At 44.9% G+C, this 13,914-nt stretch overlaps 2 protein-coding genes across 4 annotated transcripts; both read left to right on the top strand.

The window, feature by feature from the left end:
- Positions 1 to 1,261: 1,261 nt before the first annotated feature.
- Positions 1,262 to 5,078, top strand: LOC136499265 (uncharacterized). Of its 3 annotated transcripts, none has more exons than XM_066494976.1 (5): positions 1,262 to 1,595; positions 1,754 to 1,862; positions 1,960 to 2,007; positions 2,222 to 2,365; positions 2,480 to 5,078. In XM_066494976.1, the coding sequence occupies exons 2-5, from the start codon at positions 1,764 to 1,766 to the stop codon at positions 2,693 to 2,695; spliced, it is 507 nt and encodes a 168-aa protein (XP_066351073.1). In that variant the 5' UTR covers positions 1,262 to 1,595; positions 1,754 to 1,763; the 3' UTR covers positions 2,696 to 5,078. The 3 variants fall into 3 exon arrangements, with proteins under 3 accessions (XP_066351073.1, XP_066351070.1, XP_066351071.1); XM_066494973.1 differs by having other exon boundaries at positions 1,957 to 2,007; XM_066494974.1 differs by having other exon boundaries at positions 1,693 to 1,862; positions 1,957 to 2,007.
- Positions 5,079 to 9,738: 4,660 nt separating this feature from the next.
- LOC136499266 (uncharacterized) lies at positions 9,739 to 12,148 on the top strand. Its single transcript, XM_066494977.1, has 5 exons — positions 9,739 to 9,999; positions 10,109 to 10,203; positions 11,163 to 11,226; positions 11,338 to 11,427; positions 11,845 to 12,148. Exons 1-5 carry the CDS (start codon positions 9,928 to 9,930, stop codon positions 11,881 to 11,883), a joined length of 360 nt encoding a protein of 119 aa, XP_066351074.1. The 5' UTR covers positions 9,739 to 9,927; the 3' UTR covers positions 11,884 to 12,148.
- The last annotated feature ends 1,766 nt before the right edge of the window (positions 12,149 to 13,914 follow it).

Genomic DNA, 13,914 nt, shown 5'->3' with positions numbered 1-13,914 from the left:
TACAACCCGTGAAAAAAAGGCATTTACGCTCAACCACCACAATACGACTATATCTGGCAACGGCAGACTATCAAAGAATACGCCAAGACCTCACATCCGAGTTCTTCCTGAAACAAAAAGAACCCGGATATAAGCTCAGAGGCTACATGCCATGAAACTACTCGGATAACGAAATAATCCAAGTCTCGGGGACTACTTCAGAACACAAATTCTTCAAACAACATAAAAGATCAAGACCCTCCAACTTTTTGTTCCAAACAGCAAGAGGATCGGGGGCTACACTCAGTGAGTGCACTTTTTCCTCGAAAAAGCGCACGTCACCAAAAGATTTCCTCAACACAGACCACTTCAAGACATTACGACAAAAAGAACCCGGAACGATCCATATTCGAGTTCTTTTTAAAACTTCAACGAACAATCAGAGCAACTTCAAGACAAGATCCTCCAGCTCCTTGTTCCAAATAGCAAGAGGCTCGGGGGCTACAACTAGATGGATGTATTTTTTCTTAAAAAAGCACTCGCGATTCAAAGATCCCAAGAAGCGCTACAAGGTTTCACTCCAGAAAGCACTCGGATGACATTTTGTTCCTACTCAACAAGACTTGAAGGAGCAGAGCGAGACTTTCAGAGCTCAACCATGAAGTGCTCGGGGGCTTGTCGATGCGGGACCCATAGGATACCCCGCAAAGGACAGAGAAGATCTAGTCCAACTAGGATTCTTCCCCTGTAATCTTAGTAGTATAACTATTAAGCAATCCTACTAGGATATCTCATTATAAACCGACTAGGACTCTGGCCTCCTGACTATATAAAGGAGGGCAGGGCTCCTAAGACAACAACAATTGTACAACACAACACTGGACAATCAATCCAACGCAAAGGCTAAGGCCGACTGGACGTAAGGTTATTACTCGATCTACGATCGAGGGCCTGAACCAGGATAAATCGACTGTGTCTTGCGTTAACCATCGAGTTCAGCATACGCCGAAGCCCGAACATACTGCCCCGGGTACCCCCGTGGCAGGCTATCGGTGGTAAAACATCGACAATGACCCATTTCTAAAAGTTTTTTATACAGCTACCAAATATAGGTGACTAGAAAAACCTTTTTTTTTCTTGGCCAATAAATTTTGCAACCCAAAATCCTGTTTTTTCTTTTTCTTTTTCACTGGAGATGCTCCTGAGTCCCCTAGCGAAGAGACAAATGGGCCCAGTCGTGCAAGCCATATAGGCCCATATTCGTAGCTATTAAGTCGAGGAGCGCCAACTGCGCCGCCGCCAACGCCGGAGAAGAACGAAACTGAGCTGCTAGGGTTTATCGCCTCCGCCTAGATCACACGCCTAGGGTTTTGCTGAGTCTGGTCCTGCGCAAGCGGAGAGGAGGAGGTGGGAAGCGAAGATGATACGGCGGCGTATACGGGACCGGCGGCGGTACCTGTACTCCAAGAGCGTCGAGGCCTTCCAGCGGGCGCTGTTCGAGAAGAAGCGCCGCATCCGGGCGGTGCTCGAGGAGGGCAATCCCATCCCCACCGAGCTCCGCAACGAGGAGCACGAGCTGCGGAGGCAGATCGACCTCGAGGACCAGGAGCCTCGAGGTGCGTGTTGTTCCCGTACCCCCGCTCCATCCCATGGCTTCTTTTTTGCTCGAGCGAGTGGAATGCAGTGTCCTTGCTCATTTACATTTGTTTGTAGGGAGATCTGTCTAACGATGTGTTGCTCTGTTGTTGTTTGGATTGGTCATTCGGTGCTACAGTCCTAAGAGCATGGTCGATAACGAGTACGCTACTGCTTCAGTTCGGGAGCCCAAGATACTCTTGACCACGTCTCGCAATCCCAGCGCGGCCCTAACTCAGTTTGTTAAGGTATTTCTGTTGTCCTGAAAACTTTTGGGTGCTTTCCGTAGGTCCAAATGGTGCATTGCATTCAGCTAACCGCCCGTTCTGCTTCTCTTCCTAGAAGCTGAAGGTTGTCTTCCCCATGTCACAAAGAATGAACCGTGGTGGCCAGGTATATTGCAGCTGGAGTTAGCATGCTATTGTTCTTTTGTTTACCATATCCAGTACCTGCTATGCATTCCTTGCAAGAAATTAGAACTTGTCCATGATTTTTATAGGTAGTAAATAACTGAACATTTTGCTGCACACGATTTCTTTGCTTTACTGCTTACACTCTAGTATTTTGTTGTCGTGGTGTTTGTTCTTCACTTTTTACTGATTTGCAGGTTATATCAGAAATCGTTGAGTCATGCTGGTCGCATGATATCACTGATCTTATTTTGGTGCATGAACATCGTGGTCAACCTGATGGTTTGATCGTCTCCCATCTACCGAATGGTCCAACTGCATACTTCGGGTTGCTCAATGTGGTAGGTGTGCTTAACCTTTTGGAAGTGTATATATGCTGAGATGTTGTGTAGCACAAGTGTACAAAATGAGCGCTCGAACTTGGTTGTATCCTTAGTTTTGGTTGTTGTGGTCAGGTGACACAGCATGATATTAAAGGCAGGAACGCAATGGAAAAAATGTCAGAAGCATACCCCCATTTAGTACTTGACAACTTCTCAACCCAGGTAAATCATACACACATTGTTTCATGGAAGCAGTTAACTGCTTTGCCTTCATACCTTATCTTTGTTGTCATGGTGAGCTGTTCACTATGTGTGCTTGAAAAGTTACACGCTTTCATAGCAAGGTAAATAACTTCATACTTGTGATGAAAATTCGGGTGTCTGTGGGGTTGGTGATGGTGGGGCGTGGTGGTGGCAGTGGTTACCATGGTGTTTTTGTTTTTTCTTATTTGTTTATTCCTTACCGGCATGGTAATCCATGCAACCATTGGGAACTGGAGGCTGCCATGATGATCACTGTAGGACTTGGGTTCAAGCTTTCCCCAGCCCCTTTTCATCAATGGACTCCTGACGTCTTGCCTTTTCAAGAACTTCTCTCTCTCTCTCTCTCTCTGTGTGTGTGTGTGTGTGTGTGTGTGTGTCTCTCTCTCTCTCTCTCCTCCATTCCAAATTATAAGTTGTTTTGGCTTTTCTAGATACATAGCTTTTGCTATGCACCTAGATATACACTATATTACCAATCTATCCCTCCCATTGAGACCTACTTGTTAAGCATACACTGCTAGTTTGATGATGGTGATGATGATATTCATTTGAATAATAAGCTGCTGAGCACCTCCAGTTCCATAATCTGCTGCTGCTATTGCGTTATTCCTTTCTACATTTTCTGCTTCTGCTGCTGTTTCCAAGCTAAGTTTCTTGTTTTGTTGATTTGCCTATGTTGTAGATTGGTTAATTTAACAGTAGTTCCATTCCAAAATATAGTGCTGATCACATCAAACATCATGTTAAGTGCAAGCAAATGTTCACATTACAGTTTGTAGTTTGCTTACGGTTTGCGTGGCTGTCATGATGGACTTCTTGTTAACTTGAGACATACTATGAGGATAGCATCTATCCATTCAAAAACTATAACTGAGCAGCATCGATATTGTCCGAAGACATAACAAGTTGAGGGTGTTGCACACTTTTGTAACCATCTTTTTCATTCGCCTTTTGTGCCTTGCTGCATCCCAGCATGTGCATGCCTATTTTACAATATTGGGAGGCTGCAATGATGTCTTTCTCGTTAACCTGATACATCTTTATTCCATGAAAGACACCTAATCCATTCATAACTCAAGGCTGAGAACCTCCACTCTCACTAGTTTGGTATGTTTCCCTTTTCTTGTTTATGGTTTTTGGTGTCTTCATTTAGTTCTGTCAATCTCTGTTCAAAGGTTGCATGTGAATCCTAATATTTCCACAGAATGCCGAGGTTGTGATGATATATGTCTCATTAACCTGTGATGTGCTTTCTATTCGTCTTCTTTCAGTGTTGGAGGTTTTCAATGATGTCTTTCTCGTTAACCTGAGACGTTCTTTCCATGAAAGACACTTAAATCCATTCATATCTCAAAGACTGAGAATCTCCACTTTCACTTGGCCTTGATGTTTTGCTTTTCCTTCTATTTTCATGTCTTTTTTGTTGGGTGGGGGTCTGGTTTGTTGGGTTCAAAATTTGACAGGATTGTTTTTTGCCTTCATGCCTTATCATTATTGTCATGGTGACCTGTTCACTATGTGTGCTTGAAAAGTTACGCCTTTCCATAGCAAGGTAAACAACTTCATACTTATGATGAAGTGTGTGTGGGGCTGGTTATGGTGAGGTGTGGTGGTGGCAGTGGTTACCATGGTGTTTTTGTTTATCTTGTTGCTTACTTGCATGGAATCCATGTCCATTAGGAGGATATCCATGCAGTCATTATGAACTGGAGGCTGCCGTGATGATATCTTTTTCAAGAACTCTCTCTCTCTCTCTCTCTCTCTCTCTAACACACACTCTTCTATGTGTGTGTGTAATGTATTATATATATGTATCTATCTATCGATCCATCCATCCATCGATCCCATTGACAGCTTCTTGTTAAGCATACATTGCTAGTATGATGATGATATTATATTCATTTGAATAATAAGATGCTGAGCACCTCCAGTTCCATAATCTGCTGCTGCTACTGCGGTGTTCCCTTCATTTTCTGCTTCCAGTGCTGTTTTCAACCAAGTTCGTTGTTTTGTTGACTTGTCTATGTTGTGCATTGGTTAATTTCTCAATAGTTCCGTTCTAAAATATATTGTTGGTCACATCAAACATCATGTTAACTTTGATTTATTGCAAGCAATTGTTCACATTACAGTTTGTAGTTTGCTTAGTGCTTTGTGTGGCTGCCATGATGGACTTCTCGTTAACCTGAGACAATACTATGAGGATAGCATCTATCCATTCAAAAACTATAACTGAGCAGCATTGATATTGTTTGAAGATATAACAAGTTGAGGGTGTTACACTCTTTTGTAACCATCTTTTTCATTCGCCTTTTGTGCCTTGTTGCATCCCAGCATGTGCATGCCTATTTTACAATATTGGGAGGCTGCAATGATGACTTTCTCGTTAACCTGATACATCTTTATTCCATGGAAGACACCTGAATCCATTCATAACTCAAGGCTGAGAACCTCCACTCTCACTTGTTTGCTATGTTTCCCTATTCCTGTTCTATGTTTTTTGGCGTCTCCATTTAGTTCCGTCAATCTTTGTTCAAATTGAACAGAGTTACATCACTAACCCGTAATAACCTGAAATAAAGTAGAAAATCATAAGAAATAGCTCGGCCTGCCCTGGCCCGCCGGTGCATCGGATTAGCACTACTACTGTAAACTTAACCGAGGCGGGCATAATAGATTAACGCAGGTGGGCAAACCATCCGCCTCCGACAAAGGTGGGCAAACCATCCGCCTCCGACAAAAGGTAACGGTTAATCCGGCCTTAACGGAGGCTGTTGGTCTGACCGCCTCCGTTAATTTATTAACCGAGGCGGTTGCCATAACGAAACCGCCTCGGTTAATACCTATTAACCGAGGCGGTTACTCTAAGGCGTCCGCCTCCGTTAACTTATTAACCGAGGCGGGTGAATAAAGTCGTCTGCCTTCGTTATAGCATTAACGGAGGCGGTTGTTATTAACTGCCCGCCTCCGTCAATGATTTTCCAGATAAAAAATACTTTTTCGAAATTGAATTTGAATATGAATTACGCAAATTAAACACAGACAACAAAGCAGAAAATACGCATATAGAGGATAAACATATGTTACATTCATTCGTGTGTCGTCCTTATCGTACCATGAACCGAACCAAACGTTAAGTTGTTACATATATTACATGCATGTCTTCCTTATCGTACCACAAACATATATCACATTCATACATGCAACTAAGATCCCTCATGTCTAGCATGGTGCTCCAGTTTCTAATCTTTTCGTACTTCTCCGCGGTCGCTAACTTGCTCTCCTGGTTGAAGAACGGTCACCCAACATGCACGCAGGAGTCCGTGAGAAACTTACATATGTCTGCTACTGTTTGATCCGTTTTCTTATGGTCGAACTTCTCCTTCCACCACCAACCTTTTGATTTCTTGAGCTGCCGCCAGTTTTCGTTGAATTTGCTGCACGCTCTGAGATACTCGCAAACGTACTATCCACAATACTATTCCAGGTGGTTGTTTGGCGCACTGCGCGATATATAACACACAATCATTACAACATATAGAGAGCATGCACAATGTAATAGCACTTAGGACTTTTGATACGTACCGGGAAATCTAGCCTGATTTTCAGTGTTGTGCCATTCTTCTTCTCAGATCTTCGATCCAAGCACTCAGGGTCTTGCACGGACTTCTTGTAAGCGCTGTACGAAAACCACTAGTGTCAACGACAAATGTAACATGTATGCTAAGGGTAAAAGAATAAGTACCGTCACTTACTATCGCAGTACGCTTTCAAAATCCTTGTACCCTTCTTTATTTGTATCCCTCAGAGAGTCCAATACAACTGCCCTTCCATCCTGAGGATAGATTAGGAATGCAATCCAGTGGCCCATGATGCCCCCGCTGCACCATTCAAACAATACAATTTTGAAATCTACAAATATGAAAAGTGGAGATCCCAGTTGCTATATGTTGCAAGTATCCTTTCGACTTACCCGAACTGGTGGGCGGCAAGGATACACCGATGTTCCTCGACCTTCTTCATGGCTCTGTACACGTACGTTCCCGCGTTATACTTCAATTCGTTGCGCATTTCTTTCCAGACTCTCTCTCTCTTGCGGGTTCAAGTTCACCAGCCTCGGATGAGTTTTCGGTACATCGTAACCTGAGATGACCCTCTGGGTAATATGCATCGGAGAGAGGTAAATAATATTTCTGCCCAATTGCTTGCATACATAGGACCGCATCCTGCAAGGACAAGTCGTCATGTCATTATTAGTTTCTTCCTACAGTACCTGCAACGAATGAAAGGTGTGAAAGTCGTAATGAACTTACAGGGCAAACAAGGTGACTTGAGCGACGTCAGGTCCTTGCGCCGCAGTACCCTATGCATGTCGTGGAAATCTACGAGGACTTGAGCATCGTCGGGCAAGTGAAAGTTCTCCGCCGGCACTTTGACAATGAAACTGCGCAGGCCTACTTTCACCGCCTCCATGTACCAGAGATGGAACCTCCGTACCTCCCACGGCTCCTGTACGAGCTGGCCCAAGATCACCATGAACTTCCCAAGCTCGTAGTTGTCAGGGCAATCATCGGAAAGGGGCCAAATCGACAATGGTGTTGGCGGCCTGTGCTTGAGATATTGGGGAGTGAAAAGGTCTCCTAGCATCTCCGCATAAAATTATACTTTAACTATGCTTGCCAGAAGCATACCTTTCAAATTTGGTTGAGCTTGCGTTCTCTTTGGCTAAATTGTTGGCCGCCCAACTCGTCTTGGTGTGGTGGGCGGGTAGGGACTCCTCTTCTTCTGTAGGATTTCTCGGCGGGGGAGGACATTGCCTTGTGTGCTCCTTCGGATCACTTGCAGGCGGTGTATCAGTGCCCTGTGCTACCCCTGTATCTCCCTGTGGATTGCTCGTGCCAGGAGGAGTGCCTGGAGGACTGTTGCCTGGGCCAGTATTGTCGTTGTCATCGCCATAGTCGTCGCCGTCACCCACAGGAGACGGCGAGGATGCTGACGGCGTCGGCTCGTTCAAGATAATGTCGCTCTTATTCCAGAGTACTTCGACGAGTATTAGAGTAGATTAGTAGTAATTGTAGTAGTAGGGGTAGAGTAGTAGAGTAGTAGAGAGCATCAGCCAGCACCAGCAGCTAGCACTAGCAGTATAAGAAAAAATTGGCACCAGCACCAGCAGCTAGCACCAGCAGCCAGCACCAGCAGCTAGTAGTACTAGTATAGTAGGAGGAGGAGGAGACAGTAGTAGTGTAGAGTAGTAGAAGTAGAGTAGCAGTACACTAGACAGTAGTAGTGTAGAGTAGGAGTAGCAGTAGAGTACTAGTAGAGGTCATTTAAAAACAATAGTAGTAAAGGAGTAGTAAGACAGTAGTAGTAAATGTCAGATTTGATCAACACAGCAGCCAACACTTAGTAGCTAGAAGTAGCAAGTAGTAGTAGTAGTAATCTCTACTATAATGGACCAATCAAAATTGTACTAGGTCCCACTAGGAAAAAGTCCCCCGCTGAGAGCCTCCAACCATTGTGCACCCAGGAAAATGCACACAGTAATTCATCTGCATTAAAATCAAGGGCTAATAAGACACCTAAACCAAATCCGATGACCACGATTAGATGTGGGATGCCAGGCTTCTCACCCCCGTGCCCTCCTCGCACGCCGCGACCCGCCGCGACTACGATTTAACGCTCGAAGCCATTCCTCACCGAATAAAAAAAATGCGTTCAAAACCTTTCGGGCCGCCGTCGCACCGTTCGACGTTGAAACATTCCAATCGCCCGCGCCCACACCCACACCCTTCGTGGAGAGGAGGAAGCCGCGGTGCCTGTACGCGCCCACGCCCTTCGCGGAGGGGAGGAGGAAGCCGCAGCGCGGGGCAGCCGTCGGCCTCCGGGGAGGCGTTGTCGTCTTCAGCCGCGGCAGCACGGGAGGCGGCCGCCGCCGCCGCCGCCGTTGCGTGCGCCCCGCCGGCCGCGCCTCCGCCGGCCGCTGCTGCCTGGTCACGCAGGCAGGCGCAGAGCCGCGGGGCCACGCGTACAGGCGCGGTCCGCACAGGCGCAAGGTCACGCAGGCGTGCGCGGAGGCGACGGGGCCGTGGCAGCGCTCGAGGACGCGCGGAGACGCGGAGGCATGCGGGGGCCAGGACCGCGGGGCCGCAGGACGGCAGGACTTGCGGGACGCACGATTCGCCAGGCCCCAGGACGGCAGGACTCGCCGCGCTCGCCGCCCAGCTCTAGGACGCACGGTGGTGGCCCTCGCTAGGCCGCGTAGAGCTGCGCTCGACGCCCTGCCCTAGGCCGCACGACGGCGGCCCTCGCCAGGCTGCCCGGAGTTGAGCTCGAAGCCCTGACCCAGGCCGCGCGGCGGTGGTCCTCGCCAAGTTGCTTGGAGCCGCACTCATCGGCCTGCCCCATGCTGCGCGGCGGTGCCCTCACGACCTCACTGGATCTTTGTGCTCCGCCACCTGCAGGTTCTTTCCTCTCCCTTCCCTGAGCCCCTTCTGATTCATAATCCAATACTGGTTCCTAATCCAATAGGTTTTGTGTTCTGCCATGGATTTGTACTCCCTGAAGATGTTGGAAAGCGTCCTTTTTTAAGCCCCGAAGATGTTCGACAAATGGCAGAGTTGAATGGCGCACTCATGGTCAAGCAATGCATCTGCACCAAGGTACCTGGCAACAACAGAATTCTTTGATTCTTGTCAATTTAAGCTCCAAAAAGAAACATTGTTACATTTGTGAGTGGATGCTTGTGGCACTTTGACCACACACTCCTTGTATCTATAACCAGCTTGCCAAATTCCATCCCATGATTGTACAATGTCTGGTCCGCTCTTTTAAAAGTTACTTCAAGCTCGGCTTCCTTCACCAAATGTAGCTGGATACTAGAGCTTATATTTCTGTTTCAGGGAAAACAGAGAACTGACTCTTCAGCAAATTGCTGTGCGCCTACAGTCTGTAATATGCATTGATGAAGTACTAATGTTCTAACGATGCCCTTTCAGATCATGTGATCCAGTTGTCTAATCTGCATTGATAAACTAATGATATTATACTTTGCCCTTTCAGGTGTCATCACCAGGGAATTAGTTACAATCTAATCTGCATTTCTAGGATGCTTCTCAAGGTCAGTATACCCATGCATCAGTACGTCAAATATATTGAATATAACGAATTTTGCAAAATCAGGGGTATATCTATGACGGACCCTATCAACAACAGAGAGGATTACCATATTTCGTCACTTCCATGTTTCTGTCATAGGTTGTCAATCATTAGACTACGAATTTGATAATGATGAGTTTCATGCAACTGTTCATGGTACCATGCCATATCACAATCTGAGGCCTGACCCTGTTTTGAGGACCCTCCTACTTTCAATTCCACAGAGAAAAATAGTATGAAAAGCAACCAGTTTTTTCTGTTTTCTTGCTGTATTTTGAAATGATATGTTTGAAAAAATGGTCACGGAGAGCATTTGTATCAACCTATATTTGGTTACTGCAGGTATTCACAAATTCTGACAAAGCTCATGTGGAGGAAGCTCTGCATAGACTGGGTTTATATGGTTTACTCTGTTCACAAATTACTAGGACATGGCAGTGAGTATTCTTTTCTCTTCTCTATGTGCAAGATGGTAACAGTGAAAGAGCTAGGACTTCAACATAGCACTATGGACAGTGGAGCCAGTATTTTCTTTTCCATTCTTCGTCCATATGCGAGAGTTACACATATTTTAGTTTAAGAGTATAATGTTTGGTGTAGGTTTTCTAATGTGCGTCCTTAAATGATGCAAGCCAAATTTAGATCCCCTTATAATATTCAATTATTAAGCCATTGCTGACATGGAGAGCAGTAGAGCTTCCTCATCCTCTGTTCTTTGTTTGACGTCGCTTTAGGAGCTCCTTTTCTGTCTCTGATAGATGTAGTGTCGAGCCATTTGCTATCAAAATCATTGAATGCTACCATCACCAAATTATATTTTTCCAGGTGCCAAGATTTATGGTTTTTAAAAAATTAGGCAAAGAATAATTTATGTTTTCAGACTTAGGGCAGGAGCTCTGCCTAATCAATTCAATGAGAAGGGAGACTAAAGATTAATTATATTTGAGTTTTACTAGATGGAAAAGAAAAAAAAGAGCATTGCCAATCTAAATCCCCTACAGGATAGTACTATTTGAGTTTTTGGCACTTTCTTGCATATAGGATTAGTACTGTTGCACTGGCATGAAATTTCACAAGTTTATTTTCCCTAGCCTGTCCAATTGCACTGCACTCTTTTGTCATTTCTTTAGAATGGATTTTGTTGGTTGCTTTGAGTAGAGGGCCGCACTGTTGTTATCTACCTAAGATGTGCTTCTCTGCTAGCTCTTTTTTGGGTGTCATATTTTGGTGCACGATTTATGGCAGTGGTTATTGAATGAATATATGCTGATGCACTGCTTCCTAGAGTTTCCTATTTGAAAAGGATGCAGTGCATTTCTTTTACATCAATCAATTTATGTATATTGTGATTGTGATACACTTATCCTTAATCCTTCGTTCTATCTGACCTACTCAGGTTTGGAGTTCAGTCATTATCCTTTGGAAATCGGATGGATTGCATCTCCAAAATAAAAACTTTGGTAAGCCTGCATGGTATGTGATGTACTTCTTCCCTGATTTAGTATGTGCTCATCATCATCTCACTTTCAACAATCGTCCCTCCAAATGTTTTGATTTTTCAAAATTTTCAGGGGTTATTCCTGTCTAGAAATACCAGCAAATTGATTTCAACCGGAAAGAAGTTGAAGATTGCATCAGCTATGACCTCCATACAATTTAAGGTGCAACCAATCTCTTTTACTTCACAAATAAATTGAAAAGAAGCAATACTCAGATTATTGTTTGTTAACAATGCAGCATTGAGCCATCAACGAACAGCTCCAGTGTATTAATCTCAAGAATAATTATATCTTTGCTTGAAATCTCGGACATTTGAAAATATGGTCCGTAGTGTTAGCACGGGTAATATACTATTATTTGTCTTAGAGTTTAGCTATAAACAATTGCTAATACTAATCTAATTATTATACACTACTGAAAAACGATTTTTAGACTGGTCCATAATTTTTAGGACTACACTACTTGATTTATGGTGGAGGCAGGCGCCTGCTGGATGCCCGGCCTGCAGCACCAAGATCGCCGCTGCCATTGCTTGTTCTTTGCGAGTTTTACTGATGGGTACGATTTATGAATGACAGGTGTCGGGAGCTGTTATGACGAGGAAATTAATAATTTAGCTTATTATCTGTCATGTACAACTATCAACTTCACTGAGGATGGAATTTTTTATGGACATTTTGAAGAGCCATGCAAACGAATGTTTTGACAGCTTCTCTAAAGATCTCCAAGTCATGATTAAGGACTTAGGCAGAATGTAACTTAGATGGTTAAAACGAGAAATAACTTTACTATGCCTTATGCAAAAGTGTTTCTCGGATTGTAAACATGCTCAAATACAATTGTGTAAAAGTTGAACTATGAAAAAAAATCATTGGTTGTTTTTACGTGGATCCCCAAGATAAAGCCGTGGTGTTAGCATGGACATTATACTAGTAAGTGAAAAGTAGTAGAGTAGAGTAAGTGTAGCGGTAGAGTAGTAGTAGAGTAGAGTAAGTGTAGCAATAGAGTAGTAGTAGTAGAGTAAGAGCAGCAGCCACTTAGGAGTAGTAGGAGGAGCATCATTGAAAGAAGCAGCAGTAGGAGTAGCAAGTAGAAGTAGGAGCAGCCAGCAAGTAGTAGGAGCACCAGTAGGAGTAAGTGTAGCAGTCCAAGTATAGGACCAGCAGCGTTAGATAGAAGGTAATTGTTTTTTTATCCAACATCTATTTAGTAAACTTAGGCACATATCCAACCAGCAGCAGTAGATATATTCAGTTTAGAGTAGCCAAATTCAGTGAAACATAATAGAGCAGCACGCAGCAGGCAAAAAACCAACCAGCAATAGATAGAGTAGTAGCAGGCAAAAATCCAGTGAACCAGTGAGCTTAGTGCAGCAGGCAGCCCCATTAGTAGGCAAAAATGACATGCTCAGTTGAAACATAATAGAGGCATCATAGGTTGTAACAATCATAAAAAATGACATATGCTCAGTGCTCAGGTTAAAAAAATGGCATCACAGGCAGTGGCACATGCTGCTAGGGTACATCATAGGCATCACAGGGAACAAGAAGACGGGGCGCGGAAACTTGGTGAGATGCTCGGCACAGAGCCCACGGTGGTGGATCTCCTCGATTGGCGCGGGGAACAAAGACGCGGGGTGTGGGGAGGATCTCCTCGGTGTGGGGGACGAAGAGGCGGGGCGCGGGCACGAAGACGGGGCACGTGCCAGATCTCCTTGGCTTGGGTGACAGCGACGGCGAGCACAAAATCGACGGACGGTGATGGCGGCGGTGGCTAGGGTTCGACGAACAAGACACCACAACGGAAGCCGCTAGGGTTCCATGCGGAGAAGAGAGGAGAACTCCTCGGCACGGAACTTGGCGCACGACGGACGTCCGCGAGCACAATCTCCACTCGGCGGATGACGGCGGCGGCGGTGCAGAAATCCGGCAGTCCTTCGGGGTGAGAGAGGTGAGTGGAGACTTAGAAAAATCAGGGGTGAGAGCGCTGCACTTATATAGGCGCGGATTAACCGAGGCGGGCATGCGCGTACAAGGCCGGCAGGCTCATCTCTCTTGATGTCAATCCTGTTGAGCGGAGCCTCACCATTGTCTTCGTCTTCCCGTCGGCTCCCACCACCGGCTTGGAAGAGAACTTTGAAGAAAACAACACTACAACTTTGAAGATCAAGGATGGAAGGCTCCATATTATACGTGGCAGGCCATGCCATTATTGCCAACATGACTTCAGAAGAATTTTGCAATCAAATTATATTTATTTTCAGACACTATAACTCAGCAGTCCTCTAGCTTGAAGCTGACAAAAATAAACAATGTTATTACAATATTAGAGATATCAAGTCATTTAGCTTGTCATTACACATCACCAGATTTGGCACACCAGAAAAGGGAAAGCAAAATAATGGATTCTTCATGTAAACACAGGCTGCCCTTTTTTTTTTTTTGAAATCACGTCCTTTGACTATTAATCAATCACCACCAATGCATCAGTATCATGTAGTGCAGGTGCTGGTACAAAGTTTTGGAGGAGGTCAAGCCAAATATGCTCACCTAGGTCCCCATACAGATACTGGTGTGCAATCTCATGAGCACACCAATTACAATCATGGGGTACAAATACCGCATCAGTAAAAATGAAATTGAGACTCA

Source organism: Miscanthus floridulus, chromosome 13 (genome assembly GCF_019320115.1).
Source record: "Miscanthus floridulus cultivar M001 chromosome 13, ASM1932011v1, whole genome shotgun sequence".
In the NCBI taxonomy this organism is placed as follows: domain Eukaryota; kingdom Viridiplantae; phylum Streptophyta; class Magnoliopsida; order Poales; family Poaceae; genus Miscanthus; species Miscanthus floridulus.
This window is presented reverse-complemented; position numbering and strand designations above follow the sequence as displayed.